At 41.8% G+C, this 27,181-nt stretch overlaps 1 protein-coding gene across 4 annotated transcripts in view; it reads left to right on the top strand.

Moving 5' to 3' along the window:
• The first annotated feature begins 9,358 nt into the window (after window positions 1-9,358).
• LOC132895242 (soluble lamin-associated protein of 75 kDa-like) overlaps window positions 9,359-27,181 on the top strand; it is a 57,957-nt gene continuing 40,134 nt past the window's right edge. Inside the window, exons 1-3 of one of the 4 annotated variants that reach the window (XM_060935600.1) lie at window positions 9,359-9,503; window positions 20,458-20,510; window positions 23,579-23,715. In XM_060935600.1, coding sequence (XP_060791583.1) covers window positions 23,581-23,715 — 135 coding nt within the window. In that variant the 5' untranslated portion in view covers window positions 9,359-9,503; window positions 20,458-20,510; window positions 23,579-23,580. Of the gene's footprint in view, window positions 9,504-20,457; window positions 20,511-23,027; window positions 23,101-23,578; window positions 23,716-27,181 lie in introns of those variants that run through there. The other 3 variants (XM_060935601.1, XM_060935604.1, XM_060935603.1) reach the window with 3 other exon arrangements.

Here is a 27,181-nt window from a genome sequence, read left to right as displayed (position 1 = left end):
TGCTCATATTATTATAATTTCACTGTTTTTTAAAATGTATTTATTTTATAGGCCTATTTATTTGACCTTTATTAAGTGCTGCATACAATTATTTATATTATTAATATCAACAGGCCTACCTACAATTTATAATTTTCCACTCACCTTTGCCAGTGTCAATCACCTCAAATAGGCAGATGTTTCTTACCTTGACAGCTTTGACATTATTTTTATTAGAAAATAAATAAATGGAATATCAGTGGTATTTCAAATTAAAACAAAGCGTGAAGACTCGATTACTACTTTTGCAAACCACTAGTAAAGATAAACAAATATGTGCCAGGAATCAAGTGTTGATATAGTAGTGGGGATGGCTGTGCCAGGCTAGTAATCTCTACTACACAATGAGGCCTGCTGGTGGTCATATTTGTCTGGGTCATACAATTCTATGTGATATAGCTGACCCGACCCCGGCCCCCCATCACAGTCAGGAACGGCAATGTGGCCCCTAGAGAAAAAAGTTTGGTGACCCCTGGTGTAGGGGGTTAAAAATAGAAGTTATAACAGTATTACAACCCCATTTCTGTGTAAAATATATAACTATGTTGATTTACAAAGCATGGAAATCATATTTTATTGAAAATAATACAAAGACAACATATCATATTGAAACTGAAATTTTGTTTGAAAACCCCCCCACTTATTTTGAATTTGATTCCAGCAACAAGTTTCAAAAACATTGGGACAGAGGCATGTTTCGCATTGTATTGCATCACCTTTTAACACCTGTGCAAATGTTTGGGAACTGAAGAGACCAATTGCTGTAATTTTGAAAGTGAAATGTCCCATTCTTGCATGATGTACAATTTCAGTTGCTCAACAGTTTGAAGTTGGATTTTGATGTTTATAATGTAGCAAATGTTTTGAGTGGGAGACAGGTCTGGGCTGCAGGCAGGCCAGTTTAACACCTGGACACACTTGCTACAGAGCCAGTCAATTTTAATATGTGCAGAATGTGGTTTGGTATTGTCTTGTTGAAATAAGCACGGCCTTTTCTGAAAAGGATGTCCTCTGGATGGCAGCACGTTGCTCCAAAACCGGTTTGCATCATTCGGCTTTAATTATGGTGCCTTCCCAGATGTGTGCGCTACCCATGCCATATGAAATCATGCCCCCCATACCATCACAGATGCTGGCTTTTAAACTGTGCACTGATGACGAGCCAGATGGTCCTTCTCCTCTTTAGCCTGGAGGACATGGTGTCCATGATTTCCAAAAAGAATTTCAATTTGTCAGACCACAGGACAGTTTTCCACTTCCAGAGAAGGCAGCAGTATTTCTGGATCTTGTTTAAGTATGGTTTTAATTTGCATATATGTATGCAGTGATGAACTGTGTTCATGGGCAATGGTTTTCAGAATTGTTCCTGAGCCCATGCAATGATTTTCCACTACAGAATCGAGTCTGTTTTTAACGCAGTGTCACCTGAGGGCCTGAAGATCATGGCATCCAGTGTTGGTTTTTGGCCTTGTTCTTTGCTTACAGAGATTTCTCCAGATTCTCTGAATCTTTTAATGTGTACTGTAGATGATCCCCAAATTCTTGGCAGTTTTATGTTGAATGTTCATACATTTTTGCACTACTTATCCACACAGTCTTTCACAGAGTGATGAACCCCCTCCCCATCTTTACTTCTGAGATAAAAAAAAAAAAATCCAGTCTTTGTTGCCCTGTCCCAACTTTTTTTTCTGCAACATGTTGATAGCAGGCGGCACGTTGGTGTAGTGGTTAGCGCTGTCGCCTCACAGCAAGAAGGTCTGGGTTCGAGCCTCGTGGCCAGCGAGGGCCTTTCTGTGTGGAGTTTGCATGTTCTCCCCGTGTCTGCATGGGTTTCCTCCGGGTGCTCTGGTTTCCCTGACAGTCCAAAGACATGCAGGTTAGGTTAACTGGTGACTCTAATTTGACCGTAGGTGTGAATGTGAGTGTGGATGGTTGTCTGTCGGCCCTGTGATGACCTGGCGACTTGTCCAGGGTGTACCCCGCCTCTCGCCCGTAGTCAGCTGGGATAGGCTCCAGCTTGCCTGCGACCCTGTAGAACAGGATAAAGTGGCTACAGATAATGAGATGAGATGCTGATAGCGTTAAATTCAAAATGAGCATATATTTTAAAAAAAATTGTTTCAACATTTTGATATGTTGTCTCTGTACTATTTTCAATGAAATATAGGGTTTCCATGTTTTGCAAATCACGTTCTGTTTAATTTACATGTTACACAGCATCCCTACTGTTCTGGAAACGGGGTTGTAAATTACAGTGGTGCTTGAAAGTTTGTGAACCCTTTAGAATTTTCTATATTTATGCATAAATATGACCTAAAACATCAGATTTTCACACAAGTCCTAAAAGTAGATAAAGAGAACCCAGTTAAACAAATGAGACAAAAATATTATACTTGGTCATTTATTTATTGAGAAAAATGATCCAATATTACATATCTGTGAGTGGCAAAAGTATGTGAACCTTTGCTTTCAGTATCTGGTGTGACCCCCTTGTGCAGCAATAACTGCAACTAAACCTTTCCGGTAACTGTTGATCAGTCCTGCACACCGGCTTGGAGGAATTTTAGCCCATTCCCCCATACAGAACAGCTTCAACTCTGGGATGTTGGTGGGTTTCCTCACATGAACTGCTCACTTCAGGTCCTTCCACAACATTTCGATTGGATTAAGGTCAGGACTTTGACTTGGCCATTCCAAAACATTAACTTTATTCTTCTTTAACCATTCTTTGGTAGAACGACTTGTGTGCTTAGGGTCGTTGTCTTGCTGCATGACCCACGTTCTCTTGAGATTCAGTTCATGGACAGATGTCCTGACATTTTCCTTTAGAATTCGCTGGTATAATTCAGAATTCATTGTTTCATCAACGATGGCAAGCCGTCCTGGCCCAGATGCAGCAAAACAGGCCCAAACCATGATATTACCACCACCATGTTTCACAAATGGGATAAGGTTCTTATGCTGGAATGCAGTGTTTTCCTTTCTCCAAACATAACGCTTCTCATTTAAACCAAAAGGTTCTATTTTGGTCTCATCCGTCCACAAAACATTTTTCCAACAGCCTTTTGGCTTGTCCACATGATCTTTAGCAAACTGCAGATGAGCAGCAATGTTCTTTTTGGAGAGCAGTGGCTTTCTCCTTGCAACCCTGCCATGCACACCATTGTTGTTCAGTGTTCTCCTGATGGTGGACTCATGAACATTAATGTTAGCCAATGTGAGGGAGGCCTTCAGTTGCTTAGAAGTTACCCTGGGGTCTTTTGTGACCTCACCGACTATTACACACCTTGCTCTTGGAGTGATCTTTGTTGGTCGACCACTCCTGGGGAGGGTAACAATGGTCTTGGATTTCCTCCATTTGTACACAATCTGTCTGACTGTGGATTGGTGGAGTCCAAACTCTTTAGAGATGGTTTTGTAATCTTTTCCAGCCTGATGAGCAACAACAACGCTTTTTCTAAGCTCCTCAGAAATCTCCTTTGTTTGTGCCATGATACACTTCCACAAACATGTGTTGTGAAGATCAGACTTTGAATAGATCCCTGTTCTTTAAATAAAACAGGGTGCCCACTCACACCTGACTGTCATCCCATTGACAATTGACTCTAATTTCACCTTCAAATTAACTGCTAATCCTAGAGGTTCACATACTTTTGCCACTCATAGATATGTAATTTTGGATCGTTTTCCTCAATAAATAAATGACCAAGTAAAATATTTTTGTCTCATTTGTTTAACTGGGTTTTCTTTATCTACTTTTAGGACTTGTGTGAAAATCTGATGTTGTTTTAGGTCTCATTTATGCAGTAATATACAAAATTCTAAAGGGTTCACAAACTTTCAAGCACCACTGTATGTTCTAGAGAAGGTGTGTAACTGGGCGATATCATGTGAGCAAGAGTGCATATACTGAATACTGATCACAGCTGTGATCAATATTAAATTCAACCTGCAGCTTTGTGGCTTCGCTGAATCCCAGCCAAATAACTGTATGATTTGAGAGTGAGAGATTGCTTTTATACACAATATACCTAAACGTTCTGTGTATTTTTTGCTCCGCTAGTAGAAATGGATCCCAAAGAAGCCACGACCACTTAATAGCATGCATATCCATTTGTACATTTGTTAAAAGTGCTTCCCCTAAAACTTCTGTACTTTTCTTCCTTTTCATCTTCAACTGATGAGTTTTCTTATTTCCAAGTCAGTTATATTAATGAAAAAAAAGTATAATTTCCCATGTCTGCTGCTGTCGTCACTAACATTACTGCAGTAACAGGTTCAAACTAGTAAGTGGAATTTTGTGACGAACAGACAAGTGGAGCGATACATAGTGAAACTCCCCTGTGCAGTTACAGGAAATGGACACACTCTTGGAATGCTGCTCATCCAATCAAATTAGTCAGCTGGAACGAACTGATGTAAACAAGTAATAAAATTGAGTAACACCACCCACCCACCCAAAAAAAAAAAAGTGCTCAGTCTCAGCTTCTTTCTGTTTGCGTTACTGATAAAGTTTAGTGTTTTGTGAATGCATAAATGTTTGTGTGGTGCGATCACCAAATATGACCTCTTTCTACAAGAAAAACTTTAAGGAATAAATTACAATCAGTTATCTAAGTGAAAGTCTTCCTTCTTTATGTACCCCAGCTTCTAATTTAATATTACCAATGGTCATGATAAATACATGAATATGCAAATTAGTCCATAGTATCATCTAGTAACCTTTTTTTTTTTTGGTCTTTTTTTTTTTAATTTTGATTAATGGTTTATAACTCATGAAAATCAGAAATCCAGTACCTCAAAATATTGGAATATTTCATTTAGAGTTTGAGTAAAACAGTATAAATATGGTGTATCTCTTGGTCTAGTTAAGTACACACAACCACAATCATGGGGAAGACTGCTGACTTGACTGTTGTGCAGAAGACGATCATCGACACCCTCCACAAGGAGGGTAAGCCACAGAAGGTCATTGCTGAAAAGGCTGGCTGGAAGAGGTGCACAAGCAACAGGGATGACTGCAGCCTTGAGAGGATTGTCAAGCAAAGTCGATCCAAGAACTTGGGAAAGCTTCGTAAGGAGTAGACTGAGGCTGGTGTCAGTACATCAAGAGCTACCACGTAGAGATGTCTTCAGGAAAGGGGCTACAACTGTCGCATTCCTAATATCAAGCCACTCCTGAAATGGACAACACATCAAAAGCATCTTACCTGGGCTAAGGAGAGAGAACTAAACTTGCTCAGTAATCAAAAGTCCTCTTTTCAGATGGAAGTAAATTTTGCATTTCATTTTGAAATTGAGGTCCTATAATCTGGAGGAAGAGTGGAGAGGCACAGAATCCAAGGTATTGGAAGTCCAGTGTGAAGTTTCCGCAGTCTGGGGTGCCATGTCCTCTACTGGTGTTGGCCCACTATGTTTTGTTACGTCCAAAGTCAATGCACCTGTCTACCAGGAGATTTTAGAGCACTTCATGCTTCCATCTGCTGACAAGTTTTATGGAGATGCCGATTTCCTTTTCCAGCAGGACTTAGAACCTGCCCACAGTGCCAAAACTACTACCAAATAGTTTGCTAACCATGATATTACTGTGCTTGACTGGCCAGCTAACTCACCTGACCTAAACCCCATATAGAATCTATGGGGTATTGTCAAGAGGAAGATGAGAAACACCCAGTCCAAAAATACAGATGACCTAAAGGCTGCTATCAAAGCAACCTGGGATTCAATAACACCTCAGCAGTGCCACAGGCTGATCGCTTCCATGCCACACCGCACTAATGCAGTAATTCCCCCTTTAGTTATGCTGTCAGTTAGTTTTGCCAGAGTCCCTGCTTGTACTCAGCGCAAAATGTATACTGTTCCTACTTATTCAGGTGACATTGGGCATACCTAACAACCTGTGTCCACCACCCATTTGTCCGTCTGAGTTACATGTCAATCCTGAGATCGAGATGCTGACCTCTTCTGCTCCTCAGACCTGCCTGATCCATCCTGATGCCCTGTCTGGTGGGAGTCTCAGCACATCACTCCTGTGGAGGACGGCCCCATATGGACAGTTGAAAGTCACACTTGGAAGACGCTCTGGACACTTACAGTAATGCTCTTATGGCTGAGGACTAGAGTTGACTTGCTAACTTTAGGACTGCAGTTGTCATGAACAGTTTTGCACTCAAGTTTCCATCACTGAAGAGTTTATACTGTAACATCAACGAAACTGACTTCATGTTAAAACTGTTCACGTTATAGTCATGTTGTCTTGTCGCCCAAATGAGGGTGGGTTCCCTTTTGAGTCTGGTTTCTCTGGAGGTTTCTTCCTCATGTCGTCTGAGGGAGTTTTTCCTTGCCACTGTCGCCACAGGCTTGCTCATTGGGGATAGATTAGGGATTAAAATTAGCTTATGTTTTAAGTCATTCAAATTCTGTAAAGCTGCTTTGCAACAATGTTTATTGTTAAAAGCGCTATACAAATAAACTTGACTTGATTTAATTCGTGGTAAAGGAGCTCCAACCAAGTATTGAGTGTATAAATTAACGCGTTTCAGAAGTTGGACATTTTTGTATTGTAAAGCCTTTTTTTTTTTTCCCTGACTGATCTTAGGAAAATTCTAATATTTTGAGGTACTGGGTTTCTGATTTTCATGAGCTAGAAGCCATAATTATCAAAATTTAAAACAAAGGCATGAAATATTTCACGTTACATGTAATGAATATAGAATATATGAAAGTTTTTTTTTTTTTAATGAACTTACGAAAAAATATCTTTTCGCATGATGGTTTAACATTTTTGAGATGCCTGAGATATTGAGAGTTGCTGAAGGTTTTGCAGTCAGACTAAAGGTTCTTATGGCAACATTAAAGGGCACATCTTGGGTATATTTAGGAGCAAGATCAATGTAATTCTCTTATTTTATATTAAACTTCTGGTCAAATATCTGTCACATTTTGTGCAATTTTTTTACCTTGCGCAATACCAGAAAAATTCAGTTGAAATCAAGCCATTTGAGGTGAATTGGTCCACCTCTGAAAAAACTTGGCATTTGGATTTCCCGGCAAACATGGATTTTCGTGACGTCACATGCAGGACGCCTCCCTCTGAATCCTACATCAGCGCTGATTTGTTTATGAGAAAATGACCTGGTGGTTTTCTGCAAATTTCCTCAACGTAATTATTAAAATAGTTAACAGATGTATCGTAGGAGGGTGTAGCAACACCAATCATGATGGGATTAGTACTCATCGTTTCCCAAAAGACCGGACAATGAGAGAGAAATAGGAGCGCTTCGGGCGAGGCACCCGGAAAAACTGCCAACATACAACAGACCACAGCATCATATGCGGGGCTCGCTTCATAAAGCCCGACGACTTTGAGAGCTATTTGCAGTGGGAAATGGGCTTCAAGAAGCAACTTGATCTGGAAAAAAGACGCAGGTCCATCTGTTAGAACGCCCAAAGCAACACCGTCTCCATTTGTATCAGCGTCACCAAAGGAGCCAGCCGTGTTCGTCTCCCCTGACAGAAGGCGAAGCGCCGCGCCCACTGAGGCCCTTGAAACCGAGGACCAAACAGAGCCGAGAAAAAGACCAAGAAAATCGGCAATTCACAAGTTGACTGTTGCTAGGGTAAGAAATAAGAGAGACTATACTCTAAGTTAGGTGTTCCTGTGTTTGTCGGATCCGCACGTGAGATCACGAATCTGGATCAATCTGGCGCCAGACTCATATCGTCTCTAGCCGCTTTATCCTGTTCTACAGGGTCGCAGGCAAGCTGGAGCCTATCCCAGCTGACTACGAGCGAAAGGCAGGGTACACCCTGGACAAGTCGCCAGGTCATCACAGGGCTGACACATAGACACAGACAACCATTCACACTCACATTCACACCTACGGTCAATTTAGAGTCGCCAGTTAACCTAACCTGCATGTCTTTGGACTGTGGGGGAAACCGGAGCACCCGGAGGAAACCCACGCGGACAGGGGGAGAACATGCAAACTCCGCACGGAAAGGCCCTTGTAGGCCACGGGGCTCGAACCCGGACCTTCTTGCTGTGAGGTGACAGCGCTAACCACTACACCACTGTGCCGCCTGGCTCCAGACTCCCTTGGGATTTTTCCAGATGCATTGTGTTTTTATTTTCTCATCTCATTATCTCTAGCCACTTTATCCTGTTCTACAGGGTCGCAGGCAAGCTGGAGCCTATCCCAGCTGACTACGGGCGAAAGGCGGGGTACACCCTGGACAAGTCGCCAGGTCATCACAGGACTGACACATAGGCCAAGTTTACATTAGACCGTATCTGTCTCGTTTTCTTCGCGGATGCACTGTCCGTTTACATTAAAACGCCGGGAAACGGGAATCCGCCAGCGTCCACGTATTCAATCTACATCGTGTCTGATCCGGTGCTGTGTAAACATTAATACGCAGATACGCTGTGCTGAGCTCTAGCTGGCGTCGTCATTGGACAACGTTACTGTGACATCCACCTTCCTGATTCCCTGGCGTTGGTCATGTGACGCGACTGCTGAAAAACGGCGCGGACTTCCGCCTTGTATCACCTTTCATTAAAGAGTATAAAAATACTGCAAATACTGATGCAAATACTGCCCACTGTGTAGTTATGATGGTCTTTAGGCTTGCCATCCTTCCACTTGCAAGTGGTAAGTGACTTGCGCACAGCGGCTCAGTCCCGAATCACTGCTCGTGCACTACACTCGCGCGCTCTGTGAGCTGCGCAGGGCCGGAGTGCGCACCCTCCAGAGAGCACTCGCTGTTCAGGGCGGAGTGATTTGGAGCGCAGCCGCTGAGGAGGAAGCGATGAGCCGCACTGACATATTTCAACTTGCGTGCCGAATTAGTCATGTGATTAGTGTATCTGTGTATTGGCGTTGCTGTGTGCACGCTAATCGTTTTTAAAAATGATGATCCGCTGATACGGTCTAATGTAAACCCCACCATAGACACAGACAACCATTCACACTCACACCTACGGTCAATTTAGAGTCGCCAGTTAACCTAACCTGCATGTTTTTGGACTGTGGGGGAAACCGGAGCACCCGGAGGAAACCCACGGGGAGAACATGCAAACTCCGCGCAGAAAGGCCAGATACATCGTTTTTATTTTATTTTGCTGTAGACAGATGGCCTTGTGCAAAATTACCCTTCTGGATGAGTGTGTAAAGGGACATAGTTTCATATAAAAACCCCACTAAATTGGTCCAGGATATGCGGTTTAATAACATTGGAAGACATTTTGACGGTGCGTTGTACCTTTAAAAATATGACAAACTCCCTATTTTATTTTATATCCTTATCCTACTGAAAGTAATTCCCGTTTCCGTCACTGCCCACATCCGACATTTTTCCTGAATCGCTTTAGTTGTGTTTACATCAGACCCAGTCGGTGTTATTCAGAAACGGGTTTCTCTCAGCTCCGGGAGCTCGCGCGCGCTGCCCATCGCTACACTCTGGTGAGAAACTTCTAGAAAATCTGCAGCTGCAGCAGCAGCGCTACCCACTCTCTCAGCATGTTTACTTATTATTATTTAAAAAAATAATACACGTTCCTGCGGGACGAATGAAATCAACTTTACCACAGATTAGCTTCATCACAGCTTGTACGCATTACTGTGCAGGTCCATTTTAGAGGATGTTGTGTGCGAAGTGCAGATTTGATGCGGTTAATATGGCGTCGTGTCTTTTAATGGTGTAAAGTTCGGTTCGTATTTAAAAACACTCGGATATTTCTGTTCAGAAGGGCACACCAAACTACTGTAAACTTATATAACCTGAATACTGCATGAAAGAAAACCAACTAAACCTGTTTTAAACAAGTCGGGAGACGCCTGAAGTGGAGTTAGTAAAAAACTTTTCCTTCTCTGAGGAAAACCTGCGTCACTGAAGCTTTAGGGACCGTCGCTAATGTTCAAACAAGAAGAAAAGTGTGAAAGCCCAGTCTTTTCAGGCGAATGGGCCATTTGCAGGAATTGGTCACGTGTCAATTTTCCCCATAGCAACAAGCCCGTGGTGGGCAAGCTGACTTGACATTCCTTGACAACCATACGAGTTTGACTGGCCATGCGAAGCAATCCATCTCTATAATAGCTGTTTTTACCTTTTCTACTGTCCTTTTTTGAATTTTCGTGTCTCATCTCATTATCTCTAGCCGCTTTATCCTGTTCTACAGGGTCGCAGGCAAGCTGGAGCCTATCCCAGCTGACTACGGGCGAAAGGCGGGGTACACCCTGGACAAGTCGCCAGGTCATCACAGGGCTGACACTTATGGCCCTTTTCCACTACCCTTTTTCAGCTCACTTCAGCTCGCTTCAGCTCACTTCAGCCCGACACGGCTCGCGTTTCGACTACCAAAAACCAGCACGACTCAGCTCGCTTCAGCCCTGCTTAGCCCCTAAAACTCGCACCGTTTTGGAGTGGGGCTGAAGCGAGCCAAAGCGAGCCGAGTGAGGTTGGGGGCGTGAGCAGACACTCCCCTGTGCACTGATTGGTGAGGAGGAGTGTCCTCACATGCCCACACACGCCCCGCGAGCGCGCTGGGATCTGTAAACACCGCAAACCCGGAAGAAGAAGAATTACGAATTACGAGAATTTCTGAAGCCTTATGCGCCTCGCCTCATCTATACGCTCTTGCCAGTATCTGTCCGCGTTGTCGGTGACAACAAACCACAGCACCAAGACCAGCAACACTAACGACTCCATGTCCTCCATGTTTATTGTTTACTATCCGGGTCGTGAGACTACCGCTTAAAAGATCACTGATGTCACTGTTTGCGCTGCTTAACGACATCACCTGACGTCCACCCACTTTCGCTAACTCCACCCAATGTGTCCACCCACTTCCAGCCAGCACGGTTCAGCGCGGTTGTAGTCGAAATGCAACTCCAACAGCCCCACTCAGCTTGACTCAGCCCAACTCAGCACGGCACGGCTCAGCCCGACTCAGCCGCGTTTGTAGTGGAAAAGCGGCATTACACTACGTTCACACTGCAAGGCTTAATGCTCAATTCCGATTTTTTTGTGAGGTCGTTCACATTACCAAATATATGCGACTTGTATGTGATCCTCAGTATGAACGAAAAGCGACCTAAAAGTGTTCCGCATGCGCATTGCAGGATACGACGACATCACACGCAGTGAGCGTGGCCAGTGTTTACGGAAGTAACCTAAAGTTTCCTGTGTATGACAGTAGCCAGCATAGAGTGCCTGGCGATGATGCAGTTGTTGTTGCGATGGAGCCAGAACATGCACAATAGCCTGATGTTAAGGAGGAGGTTGAGAAGGAAGAGGGCAAGGGTTTTGTTGTTGTAACTTTTTTTGAGAGACCCGCTGCCTACTTCAGCGCAGAATAGTGACGTTTGTGGCTTGTTGATGACGTGCAAGTCGGATGAATGCGACCTGGCGGTTCAGACTGAAGTCGCATATGAAAAGATCGGATAGGAATCGGAATTAGGACCACATATCCAAACAGCCTGGGTCGGATTTGAAAAAATCGGATCTGTGTCGTTCATATTGTCAATAAAAGATCGGATACAGGTCACATATGGGCGAAAAAATCAGATTTGAGTCACTTCAGCCTGCAGTGTGAACGTAGTGTTAGACACAGACAACCATTCACGCCTACGGTCAACTTGGAGTCGCCAGTTAACCTAACTTGCATGTCTTTGGACTGTCGGGGAAACCGGAGCACCCGGAGGAAACCCACAGGGAGAACATGCAAACTCGGGGCTCGAACCCGAACCTTTTTGCTGTGAGGCGACAGCGCTAACCACTACACCGTACATCGTGCTGCCTGAATTTTTGTGTGTACTTGGAAAAAGAAGAAACCTTTAAGCACAGTGAAATTCATCCTCTGCTATCCCAGCTGACTACGGGCGAAAGGCACCCAGGACAAGTCGCCAGGCATACATGTCAACCCCTTTGGGCGTCCACCTGTAGCATCAGAGGAAGAAATCCATAAAATCAACATTATAGCCTTCGAATCGCACCAAACTTAAATAAATAAATAAATAAATATAACTTGCCTGAGAACTTCATCCAGCATGTTGAAAATCGCCTCGCCCGTGTTGATATTGCACACGGGCATGTCTATGATTCTTGACTTTGCCCCTCTGTTTATGTCGAAGATCCGCACCAAAACGGCCAGTGCTTGTCCGTCTTTTTGTCATTGGATTCGTCGATTGTCAAGGAAAATGGCGACATCCGGCAGTGCTGGATGATCGGTAGTGTAGCTTCGGGGGCCAAGCTCTTTTTGATTATTTGCGTTGTTTTGGTGCGCCTACAGCTGATAGATTTCGCAATCGTACTGTCCGTGCAAATTCGCGGCAACAGTTCTGTCAGGTGGTCCGCAACGGCTAGCGGCAAATTGTGCTGAGCAATAAAATTACAGATCGTAACTTCTGCTCTTATGACACTTGTTGGTTGATCATCGGTCTTAGGCTTTGCAAACATCGTCATTTGTAGCTGATTCTGTTTCTGGTGCAAATTTCGCTGATGTGGTTTGGACCTCATGTGTTCCCTCACGTCGTAAACTCCAGACACCGCAACTTTTATATCTCACACACAAACTGTGCAGTGCGCATACTCCTCATTTTTCGCCTGAACAATGGACACCATTAAATGTCTCCTTCCATTCAGGAAGATACCGCCCGCCGTATCTCATTTTCTTTCTCGGTGTTCCCGTTCTTTCACTCAGCAGACGCTATTCAAAATCTCTCAGGTGTAAACAATGTCGCTCTGCACAATGAGAAAATCGGTCAAAACAATGACCGTTTGGCGCGTTTAAATGCAGATCGTGCGCATGACCAGAACGAGCGAAGTCTCGCAGTCACGATACTGCACAAGGCTTGAGGAATAAACATCCGGTTTCACATAGTCTGGGTTATCTGCCCCTGCATACACGCTGTTCTTTGTCTATAAATCGAGCTTTTGTATGTTTTTGCGACGATGAGCTGACAATGTTCAAGTAAGATACACAAAATAAATTTAGGTCAGAAAATACTGAAAATCCGTAAGACTTTGTTTATACGCCCTTGAAATGAGCTAAAATCCGTATAATTTCCGGACAATCCGTATAGGTTGACATGTATGGCCAGGTCATCACAGGGCTGAGACACAGACAACCATTCACACTCACATTCACACCTACGGTCAATTTAGAGTCGCCAGTTAACCTAACCTGCATGTCTTTGGATTGTCGGGGAAACCGGAGCACCCGGAGGAAACCCACGCAGACATGGGGAGAACATGCAAACTCTACACAGGCCCTCGCCGGCCACGGGGCTCGAACCCCGACCTTTTTGCTGTGAAGCGACAGTGCTAACCACTACACCACTGTGCCGCTTTAATTTTTGTGTGTACTTGGAAAAAGAAGAAACCTTTAAGCACAGTGAAATTCATCCTCTGCATTTAACCCATCTGAAGCAGTGAACACATGCGCGCGCGCGCACACACCCAGAGCAGTGGACAGCCACACACAGCACCCAGGGAGCAGTCAGGGGTTCGGTACCTTGCTCAAGGGCACCTCAGCCCAAGGCCACCCCACGTCAACCTAACTGTTGGGGGAAACCGGAGCACCTGGAGGAAACCCACGCAGACACGGGGAGAACATGCAAACTCCACACAGAAAGGCCCTCGCCGGCCACTGGGCTCGAACCTGGAACCTTCTTGCTGTGAGGCGACAGTGCTGACTACTACCAGCACCGTGCCGTGGTTTTAACTTCTGTCATAAGTGGGGCAGCGCTGTCGCTTCACAGCAAGAAGGTTCTGGGTTCGAGGCCGGTGGGGGCCTTTCTGTGTGGAGTTTGCATGTTCTCCCCATGTCTGCCTGGGTTTCCTCCGGGTGCTCCGGTTTCCCCCACAGTCCAAAGGTTAATATGGGACAGCCTTGGGCTGAGGTGCCCTTGACCTAACTTGACCCAAGTGCTCTCTGGGCACTGTTAGCATGGCTGCCCACTGCTGTGTGTGTGTGTGTTTTTTCACGGCTTCAGATGGGTTAAACGCAGAGAGGAATTTCACAAGTGTGTGATGAATAAGGTTGTGCTTTCTTTCTTTAAAGCAAATCATTGGGGAATAAATCTGCTTCTTATTAACTAAAAACACATCTACAGATATATCTGTATTTATTTTCAAGAATCTTCACACATTAAGCGAATGATTAAAGGTAGAAAAGGAGAAATTATAAGTTATAACAGGCCTAGACATTAAGCATTTACCACTGGTGGCCCATTGGGCCAGTGGAATCAAAAAGTTACTGGCCCAAATGGAAAATGTGGTGGCCCGAATGCACGCGGTACCTGAACCACGGCTGCCGCAGGCAGCCGCTGCAAGCACCATAGGTGCTTGCACAAAGAGGGGGGTCCGGGGACCCTCCCCTGGAAAATTTTGCTTTTTCAATTCATATTCGTGCATTCTGGTGAAATTAATGAAAATAAGATTATTCATATTTTGTTAACATTATTATATCTTTGTTTGTTCACATTGATATTTTATTGTTTGCATTTCTTGTTCTATCAATTTCTTAGTTACATTTAAAAATTTCCTTTGTTCTTGTTCGTTTAACACATGCTGCTGATTACTGTTTTACATTAACAATTGTTTGTATAAGTTTTAGAATAAGCTAAGTTTTGCCTCACCATGCAACTAACTTGTTTATAGAATAAGCTTTGCCTGTAACCCACCCTGTGTGATGTAGACATATTTTACTTTTTTGTCATGGTTTCAACTTTGGCTCATATATTCTCAACATTGTAGATATTGAATTCTCACCACTGTAGATATTCTTATAGAAATAGAAGTACAATGAACTTTTTAAATACACCTTTATATAATATCCACAAGACACACACAGGCCAGTCCCAAGTCTGGATGAAAGGTGAGGGTGGCATACTAACCCTCATCATGCTGGATTTAAATGGGCATTTTTATTGCCCATGAAGAAGTTTTATTTCTTAATTAATAAAATATCATTAGAATCATTGACAAACCATACATTTCCTGAAAGGGTGGACTTTGGGGAATAATCTAGTGAGATTTTTGCAAAGCCTTACCTGCTCAGGGGTGATTTATAACCCTAATTACTTGTTAATTAGCTAATTAACAAGTATGCTCAGGTGAGCCAAAAAGGGGTGAAATGTATTTTATTAATAAGACAAGATATAAACACCAAATTTTCAGGATATGCCCTTGGGGGAACTAGTAGTAAATTTTTGCAAATTCAGCTCATTTGCATAAACTGTTGCCATGGCAACAGCAGATGCCCAAGCAACTGGGGGTATACTGGGTTTAGCATGGTCTGGTTGTACCAGAGAGGGTCAGAATAGTTATTATTTGTTGTAATGAACCAATGTAGACCTAGTTTGGCTATTCTGATAGATTTCATCATCTTTGGATATTTGAATAATATATGGGATCAGATCTAATTTACCACATTATTTCATCTGTTCTATTTCAGTCATAGCAACCAACATTTATACTTCATTCCTTAATCACTAAAAGTTGATACACACGTAGCCATATTTCTTGGCAGTGTATCCTGAAATTTTGATATTAATATACAAAGTCTGAACGATTTTACACCATCTGAAGCTAAAGCGCGTGTGTTGAAATGCTGTTTTACGATTTGGCGCCATATTTGGCGAGTTGTAAACCGAGCGTGACGCCGCGCGCTGTGATTGGCTGCCGAATTCAAAATGAAGCTGTTCGTTAACACCCGATAGTTAATTTATGCACGATCGTATTTAAACTGTTTACCTGGTCTTTGGCCAGGTTGGGGAGCGTGGAGTTTGAACATATTTCTATTTGAATTTCACCGTTCTGATGGTCTCCTTGCCGCAACCGTCTTCGTCTACAAGATGCTATTTTCCCGCCAAAATGACGCTTCCGAACAGTGCCGAAGATGCATGAAGACGACACACTCCTGCCGCGGAGCGGGGCGTGACGAAAACAAAGATAACGGAACTCGTATCGAAAAGGTGCATTTTACGAACAATTTCTTCACAATTCTGGGTAAAATATGAGTAATAAAATTTGTTAATTTGTATCGAAAACATACTGGCCCACCCGGGCCACTGTTTGGCCAAATTTAGTGTCCCGAACTGGCCCGAAAGACGTAAAAAACACCGCCGGGCCATCGGGCAAGTGCTAATGTCGAGCCCTGTATAAACCTACCTGGGTCATTCCGTGCCAACTCACCTAAATTTCAGGAACTCCCCCACATCACCGTCTCAGATTTTACTCAAAAAATTCTCTAATCAAGAATCATATGTTTGTACCACACATGCAAAATATTAGCCCCCAATTATGTTGTAGTTTTGGAACTACAGGCCTTTGAAATATTGATGTCAAAACACCACATGTCGAAATTGGCTCTTTCCCCAACTTCAGAGACCCATAACTTTTTATTGCAGCTATCTAGAAAGTTGTGTGTGCAGATTCTTACTGAATGATACCCACTCTTTTCAAATCTGTTGCCAGAAAGCCTCTGAAGGACATACTTTTTGCATAATAGGAAGCCAAAAATGGCATTTTGGCCAAAATCGCTTAAAATTCATTAAAACTCAAAGGGGCCTAGTAGAAATATGAAACTAGTTAGATTTTTTTCCTCATTACATAGTAATTGTAGGGTTGTTATCTGTTCACAGAAACATATTTTGCGATGAAAATTATATTCCTGAATTTTTAAAAATTTTTTTAACATCTTACGTCCTTTCCGAGGGGGCTAAAATAGGGCATTTTTGCCATCTTATTTGTTAATGTGGCTAGGGGTTTAGGATCTTCTAGTTTTTTGTGAAGATGCTCTCATATAAGATGTAACTACTCCCTGATTTTTTTTAACAAACGCCCCTTGCTTCATATTTTAATAATTTTTTTTGTACATGGACAGTTTCATCATTTTTCACTTTTTTCCACATTCAGAACTCTGTAACTCTACATTGGAAAATTCCTACTAGCAGCTATTTCAGATTTACATACACTGACATACAAATTTTCATATTTTAGTAGTAGTCTGCCCAAGAAATTCATATTTTTCTTTCTATTGGGACCTAAAAACAGCTATTTGGCCAAAAATGACAATGTTGACTTGATGATATTTTTCAAGTTCTGGAGGGAATGGGCTATTTTCCTCATAAATTAAAGATGTGGTGACTTTTTCTATCCTGGAACAAGATCTCATCACAGCTTCTGCCCAATTGCACCCACTCAGCTGGAGATGAGAAGGGTTTCTTCTGATGTGGTACCATCATCGGTAGTGGACATAGGACCTGAAACCACACCAGTTTTACAGTCCCAGTTACAGGCCCCAAGCCAAATGTCCCAATCTGCACCAAATATGTACCAGCCAGGCAAATATATTGCCTGTGTTTATGACAGAAAATGGTACATTGGAAATATTGTCACCAGAAATGAAGAAGAAAATGATGTGTATGTCAATTTCATGAGACAAGGACGAGGCAACACATTCTCATGGCCACCACAAAGCAGGAAAGATGAATGTTGGGTGCCTTTGCTTCATGTCCTTTGTGTGGTAGAGGCCCCAAACATAAAAAGTGGGGGACGCCATTACCAACTAACAGAGGATGACTTCAAACTTGTGAAAGACTTAAGTTTTAACTTATGTACTACTAGATGACAGTTTGAGTGTCTTAGCACATCACATGAAACTGTACTGCCTGTGAATGAATTACCCATTATCACGGATGCCCATATTTGACTTTAAATTATGTACAAATCTTGTGATGTTTTTCAACATCATGATCATGGATCATTGAATGTGTTAATATGTAAATAAAACCTCATTGCTAAATGTTTTGTGCTTACACAACCTTGAAGTATATAAAAAAATACTACTCCAGAATTTTGTTGTTATTTTTCTATATTTTCCAAGGATATTCAACAAAAATTGCAATTATACCTAAAATTTTCTAATTGCAAAAAATAATATACAATACAGAAAAAGTTGTTCAGGAAATGTGTATGCCTAGATTAGGTTCTTATAAGCCTTAATTTGTGTGCAAAACACCCCTTTATTATTCCCTTGTTTATTAAAAGCTGCCCAGCGTTTTTGTCATTTTTGGCCAAATAGCTGTTTTTAGGTCCCAATAGAAAGAAAAATATGAATTTCTTGGGCATACAACTACTAAAATATGAAAATTTGTGTGTCAGTGTATGTAAATCTGAAATAGCTGCTAGTAGGAATCTTCCAATTTAGAGTTACAGAGTTCTGAATGTGGAAAAAAGTGAAAAATGATGAAACTGTCCATGTACAAAAAAAATTATTAAAATATGAAGCAAGGGGCGTTTGTTAAAAAAAATCAGGGAGTAGTTACATCTTATATGAGAGCATCTTCACAAAAAATTTGAAGATCCTAAACCCCTAGCCACATGACCAAATAAGATGGCGAAAATGCCCTATTTTAGCCCCCTTGGAAAGGACGTAAGATGTTAAAATTTTTTTTGTAAATTCAGGAATTGAAATTTCATGGCAAAATATGTTTCTGTGAACAGATAACAACCCTACAAATACTATGTAGTGAGGAAAAAAAATCTAACTAGCTTCATATTTCTACTATGCCCCCTAGAGTTTTAATGAATTTTATGTGATTTTGGCCAAAACGTCATTTTTGGCTTCCCATTATGCAAAACGTATGTCCTTCAGAGGCTTTCTGACAACAGATTTGAAAAGAGTGGGTATCATTCAGTAAGAATCTGCAAACACAACTGTCTAGATAGCTGCAATAAAAAGTTATGGGTCTCTGAAGTTGGGGAAAGAGCCATTTCGTCATGTGGTATTTTGACATCAAAATTTCAAAGGCCAGTAGTTCCAAAACTACAATGAATTGGGAGCTAATATTTTGTATGTGTGGTACAAACATATGATTCTTGATTATAGAATTTTTGAGCAAAATCTGAGACGGTGATGTGGGGACCCTTAGGTGAGTTGGCACGGAATGACCCACCTGAGAAATCCGCCATTTCGCATGTGAATTTCTTTCAGCGGCGACCAACTTGAGTCCAAAAAACTCTTTTACGGCCAGTGATTCGCTTTAACTTACGACAGAAGTTAAAACCACAAACTTTTTTTCCGAGTACACACGAAAATTCAGATCAAAAAAGACAGTAGAAAAGGTAAAAACAGCTATTATAGAAATGGATTGCTTTGCATCGCCAGTCAAACTCTTATGGTTGTCAAGGAATGTCAAGTTAGCTTGCCCACCACCGGCTTGTTGCTATGGGGAAAATTGACACGTGACCAATTCCTGCAAATTACCTATGTTGCTAAAGTACGCTCAAAAAGCACTCCGCTCTATATAAAGTCTGGAGAGCTCATAGCCTATTCCCAGCTGTAGAGATGAGTGATGCCATCTGGCCGCCATATTACCACTCCCATCACGTGTATTTGGCTTACGTGTTATCCTGGTGTGACGCAGTTTTATAGTTATGCTAATTTAGTTAAAGCTCCTTACGTTCGGCTGTTTCCGTAGGGCCATACTGTTTACCTTAAGAGGTAGGATATTTGGTCCCAAAACGAAGAAAAGTGACCCTCAGCATGTCAAAATGATCACATCTGCGTTGTGTTTGGATGTTCAAATCCATATACAACAGGACATTCATTTCACGAATTTCCGAGAAACGACACTAATCTAAAGCGAAAGTGGGTGAGGTTTGTGCAAATGAAGTGGGCAGATTTTGTGTCACCTACGATTAATAAATCTGGTTCAGCACCAGAACGACCACATGGGAATTACTGGAGCAAAAAAGAAACCCATTTATTTAGTAAATGACATTTGATCTAACATTTGGACAGTTCGTCGATTCCCCTATTATCACCCACTTCATATTTTCTTTCAGTAATTTATACTCAATAAGTGTATGTTTTAAAGATTATATTTCTGCATTTATTGAGGTACATGTAAATATTTTCCCTAAATTTTGCAGCAGCCAGGTTAGAATACAAATCCACAAACCAGCCTGTGTTTCCAATTCTCTCTGGCTGGTGGTGCGCTATTGGCGGTGAGCGGGACTGTCGTGAACTGGCAGTTCCTCATCTTAGGGTCTCAAAAAGATAACCATTTACTCTGGAATATCCTTGATAATCATCTGCCCCTTTGTCCAACATATAAATATCCCAATCCCTATCAGAATTCTCTCCAAAACGTGATTCCATATCGAGACTGGTCTAACCACTGCTGCGCACAGGAACGAAATTGATACGAAATTGAATCGTACGTAACGTAATATTAGGGATTGTGCATTCCAAGCTGCTTAGTTTTTTTTGTTGTGAGTTTTGGCCTTTGGCTCTCTTATTACTTTGAAGATAAGTTACATAAAGCTTTGACCTCATTAAACCTTTACATTAGTGTATATTTGTTTCCTTGTTTATGTATTTGCATGTGACACAATGAAATGAAGCCGTGAGCTCCCAGTGTGACATCACATACGTTAAAGAAGGCAATTGTTTACAGGTGAGTCAAGTGCACAAAAGGAGAGGCCGAAACACTGACTGTAATCCACCGTTTATATAGCTTGAAGTAATTTCCTGTTGTACATACTTCCTTCAGTTGATGCATGCTAGTATTTAGAAAGAGAGAGGATATTAAAAATGGCATTCTTTCTAATTAGAAGGGAGATGTTAGAAATTTTGCGGTGACACCTTTCCTTATAACTTTATAATCCGGTAACGTTTCAGATGCTTAGGCACACTTTTGTGACTTTCACATCGAAGTGTACAGTGGATATAAAAAGTGTACACACCCCATTAAAATGATAGGTTTTTCTGATGTAAAAAAAAAAAATGAGACCACGATAAACAATTTCAAAACTTTTCCCACCTTTAAGGTGACCTATAACGTGTACAATTCAATTGAAAAACAAACAAATATGTTAGGGAGGAAAAACTTAAAAAAAAAAATAAAAAAAAGTACTATAAGCTGGTTGCATAAGTGTGCACACCCTTAAACTAATACTTTGTTGAAGCACCTTTTGATTTAATTACAGCATTCAGTCTTTTTGGGTTGGAGTCTATCAGCCTGCCACATCTAGACTTGGCAATATTTGCCCACTCTTCCTTGCAAAAGCGTTCCAAATCTGTCAGATGGCGAGGGCATCTCTTATGCGCAGCTCTCTTCAGGTCACCCCACAGATTTTCAATTGGATTTAGGTCTGGGCTCTGGCTGGGCCATTCCAAAACTTTAATTTTCTTCCGGTGAAGCCATTCTTTTGTTGATTTCGATGTATGCCTGAGGTCACTGTTGTGCTGAAAGATGAAATTCATCTTCAGCTTTCTAGCAGACACCTGAAGGTTTTGGGCCAAAATGGACTGGTATTTAGAACTGTTCATAATTCCTTCCACCTTGACTAAAGCCCCTGTTCCAGCTGAAAAAAAACAACCTCAAAACATGCTGCTGCCACCACCATGCTTCACCGTGGGTATGGTGTTCTTTTGGTGATGTGCAGTGTTGTTTTTGGCCAAACATACCTTTTGGAATTGTAGCCAAAAAGTTCAACCTTGGTTTCATCAGACCATAACACATTTTCCCACATGCTTTTGGAAGAGTTGATGTATTTCTTTGCAAAATTTAGACGGGCCTGGATGTTTTTCTTTGACCCAACATAGTCCAGACATATGGAGAATACGGGAGATTATCATCACATGTAGTACACAACCAGTACTTGCCAGAAATTCCTGCAGCTCCTTCAGTGTTGCTGTAGGCCTCTTGGCAGCCTCCCTGATCAGTTTTCGTCTTGTCTTTTCATCAATTTTGGAGGGACGTCCAGTTCTCGGTAATGTCACGGTTGTCCCATATTTTCTCCACTTCTTGATGACTGTCTTCACTGTGCTCTATGGTATATCTAATGCCGTGGAAATGTTTTTGTACCCTTCTCCTGACGGATCCCTTTCAACAATGAGACCCCTTTGATGCTTTGTAAGCTCTCTGTGAACCCTGGCTTTTGCTGGAGGACGTAACTGAGTAAATGTCTGAACTTTATTTGGGGTTAATCAGAGCCATTTTAATTGATAAGTGTGAACCCAAAAAGACTGAATGCTGTAATTAAATCAAAAGATGCTTCAACAAAGTATTAGTTTAAGGGTGTGCACACTTATGCAACCAGCTTATTGTACTTTTTTTTTTTTTTTTTTTAATTTTTTATGTTTCCCCCCCTAACAGATTTGTTTGTTTTCGATTGAATTATACAGATTATAGATCACATTAAAGGTGGGAAAAATTTTGAAATTATTTCTCGTGGTCTTTTTTTTTTTTTACATCAGAAAAACCTTTCATTTTAACGGGGTGTGTACACTTTTTATATATCCACTGTATTACGTTTGCCATTTATATATGGTGTAGTAGTAGTAACTGCCTTACATGTTTTCTTTGAGTTTCATTTCAGATTGTCTAGAAATGTAGCCATGTTTACACAAATTGTTCTTAACTAAATTCTTTGTATGAGACGTGGGTGGGTTGTTGATTATATAAATGTCGCATAAATGAAAATGTGAGCTTAAATGCATTTCAACTGGCGTACTATTAGTGCTAATAGTGTGTTTTCGATTCGAAAGTTAACCAGATGTAGTGTACTGCTGATGCCTGGATGTACAGGAATTGCTGAAAGATATAATGTGAAAATATCAAACACATTTACACTTGTAACAGAATTTTTCTCAATGGGTGATAAATAATTAGATTGAAGCTGATCATTATATGAGGTACCATGATGTAACTTGCCATTCCATTTAATGTAAAAGGTTGGTGGTTAATCTGAGATATTGTTACTACCCTAGAAAAACACAGGTACTACATCGACAAATGCATAGGAAGTCTAACAGATGTACATATAGTGACAGATTTGTTAGCTTATAGCTTGCTGCACAGCATAAACGAGAATAGCAGGATTCCTGACATGGATTACGTAAGCAAAGTTGTAATCTTAATTATGCATTCATAAATGTTCATGATCTTCATTTTACGTGCTGGTTAACTGAAGCTGACGTGAGGATTTCTAATCAGATTTTCGTCCCTGAGCCAGACTGATACCAACACCTGAAGTAATTGGGTAATTTATCTCTCTGTATATCAGGGTCAAGCTTTTTGCAAGTGTTAAGTGTATATCTGTTTCATTTGAAATGTCCTATTTGAATATAAGGGCTGGAATTACCGTACGAAGAGCTGGTATAGTGCGTTGGATGTAATTCTGAGAACCGGCTGAAATTTCCTTCTGAATGTCTGGATCATCCATGGAATCCAGGTTGTCCATCATATAAGGGGTCAGTTGTAGGAAGGTGCAAGTAATAATAGTTAAAATGGTGTATTTGCGTTTCTGTAAAACGATGCCATTTTTTAATGTTGATGGAAACGTTTCCTGGAAGTGACCCTGTTTGCCAGGTTTGGTTTTGACCTGTCTGATGATGAAACCCCCTCCCCCTCCCCATTTTTGCATTACTGACCATCTGGAAACTTTGAAAACCAGTTTGATTGGGGTGCCTATATGAGTGTGATTTAAGACTGACCTGTAAACCTTTGCCTGGATGCAGGGATGGCCTTCCCTGTGGATGTGCTGGAAGCCACGAGTCACGGGGACCTCCAGTGCTCAGCCGATAGCTACACGAATGATCTGCTTTACAGTAACCCTGACAATGCCCACTATTTCACCTTGCCCAACGGGGAGAAGGTAATACTGATCTTAGCCATCATTTTCAGAGGTGGAATGCTATGATGATTAGCCTACATTATGTTGTGCAACTGCCCAGAAAGTACACAAATGTGTGCAATGTGTGTCTCGGCAACTTTATTTGCTAATTGAAATGTCGTCAAGGCCTCATTTATCATTATTTTACAAAGGTTATGTACAACTATATGCTGATATTCTTTAAATATGCAGGAACTAAACAGGAACAAATACAACCCCGATTCCAAAAAAGTTGGGGACAAAGTACAAATTGTGAATAAAAACAGAATGCAATGATGTGGAAGTTTCAAAATTCCATATTTTATTCAGAATAGAACATAGATGACATATCAAATGTTTAAACTAGTGCTGTCAAAAATGTCGCGTTATTAACGCGTTAACTTGACTCAATTTTAACGGCGATAATTTTTTTATCGCGAGATTAACGCTCTGTGACATGATGTAGGTTTTTCATAAGCTTTTGAAACTGCCAGGAGCTTGGAACAGAGACTTTGCTTAGAAAAACGATAGCAGCTAGACTGTAATGCCATGCCCCGCACAGCCAGAGTCCTCTGCCCTCCCCCGAAGAGCCATGGTGCTCGGCTTAGGTTTCGTTTTCCCATCGGCGGCTCCAGCCCCACTTTGCAGTGGCTGTGACAAGATGTGTTATGCTCTGCAATTAAAAACAAAACAAAACATTGGTATAACCAGTGTTCGAACTATGCCGATATTTTCGGGGGGTCCCTTTTTTTCCCTTGGGGGGGTGCTTGCGCTTGTCTCAGAGCGCGGCTCTCCATCGCGCGCTCACTTCGGATATGCAAATGCTTCCCGTTACACACGATTGCTATGTCAATAAACATCATTTTGCCAATATTTTAGAGACCCCCCCAACATTTCCCAAATCATGTTTTCAAGGGATCTCATGTCTGTTTCAGGGGATCTCGGATCCCCAGAGTACCCCCGTAGTTCGAACGGTGAGCAAGCCCATTCACTTTTTTATGCTGATAAGAGAATTGCATGTTTTTTCATGTGACAAAAATGTGCGATTAAATTGCGATTAATCGCGAGTTAACTATGACAGTCGCGACATTAATCGCGATTAAATATTTTAATCGCTTGACAGCACTAGTTTAAACTGAGAAAATGTATCATTTAAAGAGAAAAATTAGGTGATCTTAAATTTCATGACAACACCACATCTCAAAGTTGGGACAAGGCCATGTTTACCACTGTGAGACATCCCCTTTTCTCTTTACAACAGTGAGTGCGTTTACATGCACATGGAGAAAATCGAATTTCTGCCGTTGCTCGACTGAAATCGAAGTTCTAAATGGCATGGAAACACCTTAGCTCGGCTGAAATCGAACCGAACTTGATTTCTCGTAATCGAGCTACACGACCTAGATTATGCGATTTTTGCCGAGCTACTTAGTGCATGTAAACCCTATCAAGCTACGTAGTCGAGCTACTTACTTCAGCACTGCCCCTTCCGGAAGTGATGAGTGACGAGACCACAAGCGGGAAACACAACAGCCTCGGTTGGAAAAAAAAAAACAGCCACGGTCGGCATGACACTCCACCTTAGCCGCCACTTTATTAGGAACACTTCTGTTCGTACATACAAACTACAAACACTCTTCTTGTGAACACGGAACTGATAACTTTGTTTATACTCTTGAATAGCTCTTCTTCATGACGACAACCGGAAGTGTACCAACACGATGGGGTGTGTAGCGCCACCTGTGGCTCGGGTGCACAATGTACCTCACACAATAGCTCGATTTCCTTGTGTGCATGTAGGATTGGATTTCTCTGGCACCCCTGCTGGGACCCTCAGCTCGATTACCGACAGTAGCTCGATTTGGATGTGCATGTAAACGTACTGAGTGTGTAAACGTCTGGGGACTGAGGAGACAAGTTGCTCAAGTTTAGGGATAGGAATGTTAACCCATTCTTGTCTAATGTAGGATTCTAGTTGCTCAACTGTCTTAGGTCTTTTTTGTCGTATCTTCCGTTTTATGATGTGCCAAATGTTTTCCATGGGCGAAAGATCTGGAATGCAGGCTGGCCAGTTCAGTACCCGGACCCTTCTTCTACGCAGCCATGATGCTGTAATTGATGCAGTATGTGGTTTGGCATTGTCATGTTGGAAAATGCAAGGTCTTCCCTGAAAGAGACGTCATCTGGATGGGAGCATATGTTGCTCTAGAACCTGGATATACCTTTCAGCATTGATGGTGTCTTTCCAGATGTGTAAGCTGCCCATGCCACACGCACTAATGTAACCCCATACCATCAGAGATGCAGGCTTCTGAACTGAGCGCTGATAACAACTTGGGTCGTCCTTCTCCTCTTTAGTCCGAATGACACGGCGTCCCTGATTTCCATAAAGAACTTCAAATTTTGATTCGTCTGACCACAGAACAGTTTTCCACTTTGCCACAGTCCATTTTAAATGAGCCTTGGCCCAGAGAAGACGTCTGCACTTCTGGATCATGTTTAGATACGGCTTCTTCTTTGAACTATAGAGTTTTAGCTGGCAATGGCAGATGGCACGGTGAATTGTGTTCACAGATAATGTTCTCTGGAAATATTCCTGAGCCCATTTTGTGATTTCCAATACAGAAGCATGCCTGTATGTGATGCAGTGCCGTCTAAGGGCCCGAAGATCACGGGCACCCAGTATGGTTTTCTGGCCTTGACCCTTACGCACAGAGATTCTTCCAGATTCTCTGAATCTTTTGATGATGATATGCACTGTAGATGATATGTTCAAACTCTTTGCAATTTTACACTGTCGAACTCCTTTCTGATATCGCTCCACTATTTGTCGGCGCAGAATTGGGGGGATCGGTGATCCTCTTCCCATCTTTACTTCTGAGAGCCGCTGCCACTCCAAGATGCTCTTTTTATACCCAGTCATGTTAATGACCTATTGCCAATTGACCTAATGAGTTGCAATTTGGTCCTCCAGCTGTTCCTTTTTTGTACCTTTAACTTTTCCAGCCTCTTATTGCCCCTGTCCCAACTTTTTTGAGATGTGTTGCTGTCATGAAATTTCAAATGAGCCAATATTTGGCATGAAATTTCAAAATGTCTCACTTTCAACATTTGATATGTTGTCTATGTTCTATTGTGAATACAATATCAGTTTTTGAGATTTGCATTCCGTTTTTATTTACAATTTGTACTTTGTCCCAACTTTTTTGGAATCGGGGTTGTAAGTACTTGTTCTTATCTCATGCCTATTAACTACTACGAGCTACTGGTTAATTACTCAGTAAGTATATTAATAGGACTTTGCTGTAACTAAGCCATAATGAGTCTTGCGTTTCTCCTGCAGAACTACTTCCTGATCACATCACCATTATTTCTCAATAGCTAAGCCTTACCTTCTTCTTGGAGATCTACTACCAAACAAATCTTAACCTATTCCAGTAAATTGTAAATGTCTGAGTTATTATATTCA

This window comes from Neoarius graeffei, chromosome 12 (assembly GCF_027579695.1).
Source record: "Neoarius graeffei isolate fNeoGra1 chromosome 12, fNeoGra1.pri, whole genome shotgun sequence".
Classification (NCBI taxonomy): domain Eukaryota; kingdom Metazoa; phylum Chordata; class Actinopteri; order Siluriformes; family Ariidae; genus Neoarius; species Neoarius graeffei.
This window is presented reverse-complemented; position numbering and strand designations above follow the sequence as displayed.